The sequence below is a fragment of the Pygoscelis adeliae genome, unplaced genomic scaffold, assembly GCF_000699105.1.
Source record: "Pygoscelis adeliae isolate BGI_AS28 unplaced genomic scaffold, ASM69910v1 Scaffold13, whole genome shotgun sequence".
Classification (NCBI taxonomy): domain Eukaryota; kingdom Metazoa; phylum Chordata; class Aves; order Sphenisciformes; family Spheniscidae; genus Pygoscelis; species Pygoscelis adeliae.
Window position 1 is genome coordinate 1750950 of NW_008824499.1, and position 7724 is coordinate 1758673.

Here is a 7724-nt window from a genome sequence, read left to right on the forward strand (position 1 = left end):
AACAGTTCTACAAAACCCAATGACTACCAATACAATAAGCAACTATTACAAAGAGTCAAGGTCTCCATTTCATCATTTTAAACAACTTCTAGGTTGTCCCGTATCAGGCTCCGGAGTTTTTAGCCAGCTCCAGGGGGAACGACTGGGGTAAGCATGCTGCTAAGAAAGACCCAATTTCAAGAAACTCTCTCATCCACAGAGCTGTTTATTCACAATTTTAGGAGCCAAAAGTCCAAACCATTCTCTGTCACACAAAAAGACATATTAAGGGACTTGAGGAAAAAAGAGCCAGAGTTTTCAACTGCAACAACTTCAGCAAATTATTACTAGGGCATGAGGCTACATGGGGACCGAAGATCCTTGAGGCAGCTCGATCCCACCCTTGCAGATCTGTTCCTCCCATATCCTATGACACTATGGCTCACCCAGAAGCCGTGCCATTACGGGAGCACTGCTGTGCACTATCTGTCTGGAAGAAGAGGAGAGCTACAGATCGTCACTCCTTGCTGTTCTGATCGTCATTAGGGTAGGTGGGGAATTCTGCACCAGTATCTGGGGGTTCCTATGGGGACAGGCTGTACAGCACAGCCGCAGGAGAGGGGCTCTGCTCCTACCTTCTGTGAGTTTTAAGACCTCCTTACAGCCAAGGGAAAAATTTGACCCAAAATAATCAGTCTTACAACACTAAGCATTTCTAATCTTTAATACTCATGGTAGCAACAACAGCTGTACACTACCAGATAATAAAGAGACTCTCCCTCTCAAAAGGTCCTTGCGTAGAAGGAAGAGTGCGTATTAGCCAAATGAGCAGGTCCCTCTGTTATTCCCCAGGAGACACATCTTACAAAAGACAAAGTGAGGAGGAAAAAAAAAATTAGTCACAAGTTAAACACATTTTGCTTTGAGGTCTTTGTACACAGGACAGGGCTGGGGGTGGCAGGAGGATCTGTTAAAGTCAACGCTACCCATCAGCTAGAACAGAATAACCCTTAATATACATGTCTTCCAAGACATTTGTCTTGGCAAGACACCGTCATGCCAAGAATTTGCACTTCCGGGTGTGGCAGCTACTATCTAAACACTATATATCTTACTAAATGACCCTCTAACAATACACACGTACCGAGCAAATAACACTACAGAGCCAATCCATTCTCCTCTTCCCCCCAGGCTCTAAATGTTATGGCATGCAACTTCCATTTAGACATTGAGTGTGTTGCAAAACAAAGCAAGTTGCACTTAAAGAACTTTCAGCTGAGCTGTGCTCTGTAACCTGAAGTCTTAACGTGCCCACGAGCACAGTGCACTCTGAGCCACTGGCTCAGGAGAACGATGGCTCCATGCCATACTGCGGAACATAAAATAAGTTAAAACAAGTAAATACCAAAACACTACCATTAAAGCTAGCTCAGCACTCAGATGTTTACAGTCTGCACAAAGTTCCTTGGTTAAAGTTTTGTAAGAAGACTGGAGCAATTCTACTCTTGAGGAAAAGAATGAAAGCTGCAAGAAGCTCTACCATAATGTGCAGCTCTTTAGGGCTCTGTTTTAGAATACCAAGCTTAGATATAGGCACTCGTACCAGTCCATTTAAAGGCAGTTTGTCAAGCAGTAGCAAAACACACGTATAAATACGAGCACCTTTAACTTCTTTAGGATAGAGATGGCCTTTTGCTGCTGGTATATACAGCATTGGTGCTTTGGAATTTCCATGCCTCGACCAAAGATGTATGTAACAGGAATAACAGTGGATGAAAAAGATGAAAGAAGCAGAATTGCCTAAAAACCTCCCAAAGAACCAGACCATCATAAAGAGCCAGGTAAAAGAGCTAGCACTGCTGGAGGACTGGGAGAACTTCTTTCCTTTACACAAAGGACACTTGTTCATTTTAATTTAACTGCATCCCTCAAGGCCCAAATGTCACTTTTTAAAAGTTCAGCTAAGTCAGTAAGTCATTCTCTAATAAAAGGACAAAAGTGTTCACCACAGGTAAAAGCAGCAGGTTTAGCAGTTCATACAAGTAGCAGTTACAGATGGAGATACAACTGAGATAGAGTACTTGGGCATCAACACTTGCTGTGAGCTTACATCAAGCTAAACAAACATGTTACATGGGACAGGCTGGAACTAGCTGAATGGTCCAAATGGACACGTTAACACCCAGTGACTCCAACCTGACGAGCCAGCAATGATGTTCTGCTAGAGGCTGAGGCAAGTCTTTAAAAAGTTATGGCTTTTTTTCTCTCGTTCAAACTTCCTAATTACCACCATCATCTTATTAAACGTTAAAAACAAGGCAAAGCTGACAGCAGTCTGCCCTTGGCTATTGCCTTACTGTCAAGAGTTGCGAACCCTGCTTACGCCTCAATTAGGGTAGGGAGATGAGAGCTGCAAAGAAGTGTTTCAATCGAGAAATGTGACGTTAGCCACTGAAATTCAGTCTACTGTTCACACCTGGATCTCCCACATCTCAGCTTTTTATTTTGTCCTTCTGATTAAATAAAAACGATTAGACGACATTCAGATGCTTTCCTGCTTACACTTTGGTTTTCTCTCCTTATCAAAACACCCTTTTGCCTATCTAAACCGCACTAAATATGCCCGCTATAAAGCGTGCCACCACTTGAATGTCTGTGCTCCCGCTCGTCTGGCAAACGCACAGGATCAACTCGCACGACGAGGTTGAGGCTTTAGGGCCTAAGCAGCTGAAAGGACTAGCCTTTGAGACGACCGAGTCTTTCAAAGACTCAATATTAAGAGTAGAAAAACAGCATAAAGTGGGACAGGGCCAGTTCATGTTCGACAGCTCCGAGCTGCACAAGGCAACTTGTGCTCTGAGGATGTTGGGCATTGTGCTTCATTAGGAAACAAAATATAAGCTTTCCACTCCATTAGGAATGACTTTAGGAGTGAAAGCACATAAGACGACGACTCACCTCATCAACAATGCACTGCAATAACTGGAGAGGCTGCGATGGAAAGAAGAGAGGGAAAAAGTATTAGCCTATGTGCAATATCTTTACAGTGGAGTGGAAAGAAAAAATCATTAATGCAATAAAATATAGCAAGATTAATCAACAGCAGCAAACTCTTATAAAAACATTGATGCTCAGGATGTTCTATTATTTCTAATGGTACCTAATCTAATACAGGCAGTTAAAGGTTTGCATTTTCTTCAAAATGCAATTTGCTAAGTTTAAAACAAGGCATTCAAGCATGCAGAGGAAGCAGCCATCAGGAAAAAGAAAAGTGAATTTTTTTCTGAACTCATAAAGCTTACCATTAAAGATCCCTGGTTTTTCTGAATCTGAAAAAAGGCAATATGTAATTAGCATGTCATAATCAAAATGACTCACTTGGACACATTATGATCACTGAGAGAAAATTATTGCATCGCTGGTGGCAATTTGTGGGCATGTGTTAACACAATTTACATAATGAAAATACACAAATGTTAATAGCTCGCTTCTCATTTATAGGCGAAAGTCAGCAGAATGTTAATTTCACACAACACTTTTTAGTACCCTCCAGGTTGTATTAGAATAGGAAGAAAAACCATAATCCATTTCAAAAGGCTGTTTACGATTCAGATATAAATAATGTTTTATATTGCTAGATTGTGAACACTGGGCTTAATGTTGCAATCATTGCTAATGTTATGAAGCTCACTCTTTTTAAATTAAAAACCGATTTATTTAAAATTGAAATTAAATCATAGTCAGAAATTAGAATTTTGGATTACTGCCAGACTCTGCTCACAATCCCTTTTTTGTGAAGAAAACTTTAATTATGTGGTTGAAGTATCGACCGCTGCTCAGGAAAGCCTTTAATACTCCACTTTTACCCAAGTTTCTTATATATTCCAACCCAGTTTTGCTTTGACTATAAGTAGAGCATTGCCATCTGTGAGGCTGGAAAGTTTGATGAACTTTGTGTTGTTTTAAATGGCAAAGGAAAGACTTGTTATCAGTCGTCTCTGAGCCTTTCTTAAATTTCTTAGCATCAATCTGGTTGGGAAATGAATTAACAGTTTGTAGTAACAGACCATTCCATTGCTTACAAAGAGCTACAAAATATTCTGGCCCACATTGGCAAAGCACCTTTTGACTACAAAAAGAAACAAAGGCAGAATTACAATACAAACAATTAAACACCAAACACAGAGCAGGTACTTAATGCAAAATATTTCACTGAATTTAGGGATGCTGGTATTCTGATAACTTGTATATGCATACCATTTCTAATGGGTGTGGATATTGATTACATGTTTTTCCTAAACAGACACAAAGTTGCTTGCAACCCAACATAATCACGATGCAAACAGAACGCAGTCCTTAGTGAAAATGTTGTCTTCTGTTCTAACGCAGTTTATTTGGCTCGCCCCTTACATTTAATATTCTCTGTTGTATAGTGCCATGATGATGAATGTTGTAGGGCTGCCATCAGCTTTGGAAGCGCTCTCCCCCAATACCCAGCCAGAGGCAGGATCCTCTGGTGATACTTTACAGGTAGTAAAATGTAATATAGAGGAGGTTGAAAACTAGCACCAAGAAAATAGCTGGTATTATGCACGTGAAGTCTTTCACTATTGTATTAATAGCGTACAAATATACACATAAAGTTTCTGTGTATAATCCTATTTTTTCCAAGGAAGAAAAGAATATAATAAGCAGATAGAAGTAGCCCATTATGTTTTTTAATGGTCACTGTCAATCTATTACAATTCCACAGAATAAATTTGCTGTTTTGCATTATTGCTAATAAGCAAAATATTCTGTGGCTATAAAAAGACTTTTTTTCATACTTCACTCCCAGATGCTAAATGACAAAATAGACCCAGCTTATTCAATAGGGATCATTCGGAGCTCCTTTAGATTAGCACACATGAACGGGCGATTCAGTTTTTCATCCAAACAGAGTATCAGTTACGTTTCCTTACTGGGAAAATAGGTCTTGTCATGAAAAGGAATACAGGTGGGCTCATATATTGTAGCCTTAGCACAGATATGATTACATCCAATTTCAGAACAAGATTTAAAATATTATTTCTAATAAAAGCGCTCAGTGCTTCTAATGAAAAATAAAGCAACGCAAATCGAAGTATTACAGAATTCTTCCTGTGACATTGCAACTCTCCGCCGGAGCAGCAGGCCCAGCTTCTGTGAGAGGGAGAGCCGTGTGCTCACTCACACACACATTGTTACTGGGTTTTATTACACAATTTTGATGGCGACATATTATTTTGAGATCATCTTCATAAATTTTGCATTAAGGTAGCTGTGCCAGTACCTGGAATTGATTCAAAATGCTTAAGACACTCAATTACTTTTTAACACTGTTACCCGATGTAATGACATATCTGCTATTTCCCTTGCATTTGATGATGCAACATCATTGTAATTGATTCATTTTCTCAATTAAATAAAGCTACTGTGCTTTCCTCTATGCGAATGCCACAGAGACTCCCCCGTAAGATGTATTACCTATTTTCTCTGTCTCAGATATACTGCTTGTAAGGCTGCACTGTGCTCCTCTGTTAACTCCACTAGAAAATGCAACGTTACAGTCGTATTTTTCAAGTTCTGAACAGCAATGAACTTAGCTGTATTTATATTAGGCATATTTTTCACTGTTAAAACTATGTTGTTTACCTTTTCCAAGATCACATTATTGGGCAGCCTCTGCAACTATAAACCAAACCTAACTGACGACAACTTTACAGTCAGTGCCTCTCCTTTTGCACACAGTTCATGAAAAAGTGAAGCATCCGGTTTTATAGCACATGAGGAACATTTTAAAAGTACTCAACATAAAATGTTTTATCTTCCTGTTCACCCACGCTCCTTTTTTTCCTCCCCTAACTGTCTGGTTTTCGTGCACTACTGGGAGACAGAAGTTTAGGAGGCAGGTTCATCTCGAGGGATCCAAGTGCAGCGGGTGCAGCTCAAAAGCTTGAGCATGTGGCGTGTCGCATCCCTTGTGCGATGCTCAAAAAACTCAGGGATCAGGAGGGAGATCGTCACTGTCATGTTTTTGTACTTTCCATGAAGAATTTCAAATAGTGAAACGGTAGCAGTGACACAACTGAAAATCCTGCTTGAAAGGAAGACAAAAAAGGCACAGTGTGCATTTTAAGAGTATCGAGGAATGCTTTGATGCGCTCATTAAAACATCATTCTCATCTTGGAAACAACCAGCAACATGCTTCCTCAGCCATGCCAGAAGAACATGTGTAAGCCCCTGACCTGCTCGTCGCTGGAAAACCCAGTTGGTCAGAAGGTTTTGTAAGCTTTTCATATGCAACTGAAATTGTATGAATTTGCAGAATTAGATCAGCTATTTAATATTTTTGAACCTGTATTGTATTTGCTGTGTTTTTACTTACTGCATGTGATAGTTCATAATTTGAAGAAGCAGGGCAAATGATAAATAAATCTATCATGTTAACAGTCTATTTCTCAGGTCACGGAATATTAGTGGTATCTGGATAAACTACTCCATAAAACGCATTCTCCAAATGGCATTTTTTTTTAGGTTGGTTAAAAATGCAAAAGTTTGCCTCCTGCTTCATCTACTATTTAATGAATGCCTCTGGTTATGAAAAGCAACTTTTGACAGACCATCAGGTTATATTTCTGTCTCCATGGAGATACTTTGGACGGGAAGTGGCCGAGAAGACCTCTACCATCCCTTTCACATTATATTCACAAGCACAATCAACAAAACTCAAATGAATCCACCCCGGGTAACTTAGAGGAGTCACTAGCTATAGCTTTAATTTTTGCTTTTACTCTCTGGAATTAGGACTTGCCCTGGAGCTCTTGTTTGAGAGATTTGCAGGTGACCCAGGGTTAGATCTTCCCATATCAGTTAACAAATTTTCTCTTTACATATATACTGCTTTTCAGGCTAGTGATATTTTTTTTAATAGAAAAATACATATACCAACAAATCATACAGTTATGATTTTTAAGGGAGGCTTCACAGTAGAACATTTATTTTCCTAATCCAGGAAACTGTGGATTTTAAAAGTACATATAACTTACTCTTAATCTTTACTAATGAGGGTTAAGTTTTATTGAACAGCAGAAACGACAAACATCTCCTGTTGGCAAATGACCAACACAGACTTGCTTTGTCTCTGCCCTGATATAAATGGAAAAGGAATACGTAAGCGTACTGCATTTCCACATGGTCTTCACCACCATGGGTTTTTACTTTTCCTCTGGAATGAAAGCACGATCTTCAGAGATATTTTACAAAGTCTTGCAAAACTGAACAGTTATACTTCTGAAAGAAGTCAAAGCACCAAAGCCAGTAAGACTGACCCCACTAATTTGTTCCTGACGTTCTGAACACCCTCCCCATCCCAGTCTGTGGATTTTGCAAATGGCAAACTTCAATCACTGCCACAAAACAGAGGACAAAAAAAAGGATAAAAATAATTTCAAAATAAAAAAAAGACAATTCACAACAACCTTAATATTAAATATATTCTTACAATTATATTACGCTGGTTTTCCCAGAGGTCTACAAACAAATTTATATAAAGAGATTATTTCATCCACCATTGAACTGCAGCCACTTGTCACAGAAATCTGTTTACCAGAGTTTAGTAACACAATTCAACAAAGTGGGCATGAAAAACTACACACTGTTGAAATTATGGAGGGATTATAAGTAGCCAATAATAACTGCTACACTGGAGCAGGACCAGGATGCT

At 39.2% G+C, this 7724-nt stretch overlaps 1 protein-coding gene across 1 annotated transcript in view; it reads right to left on the minus strand.

Annotated features, from left to right (window-relative positions):
- The window catches only part of MAP2K5 (mitogen-activated protein kinase kinase 5), a 133675-nt gene that overhangs the window by 36891 nt on the left and 89060 nt on the right, over window positions 1-7724 (minus strand). The window contains exons 17-18 of the mRNA XM_009321445.1: window positions 3282-3308; window positions 2938-2970 (exon numbers count right to left, since the gene is read on the minus strand). Of these exons, the coding sequence (XP_009319720.1) occupies window positions 2938-2970; window positions 3282-3308 (60 nt within the window). The remainder of the gene's footprint in view (window positions 1-2937; window positions 2971-3281; window positions 3309-7724) is intronic.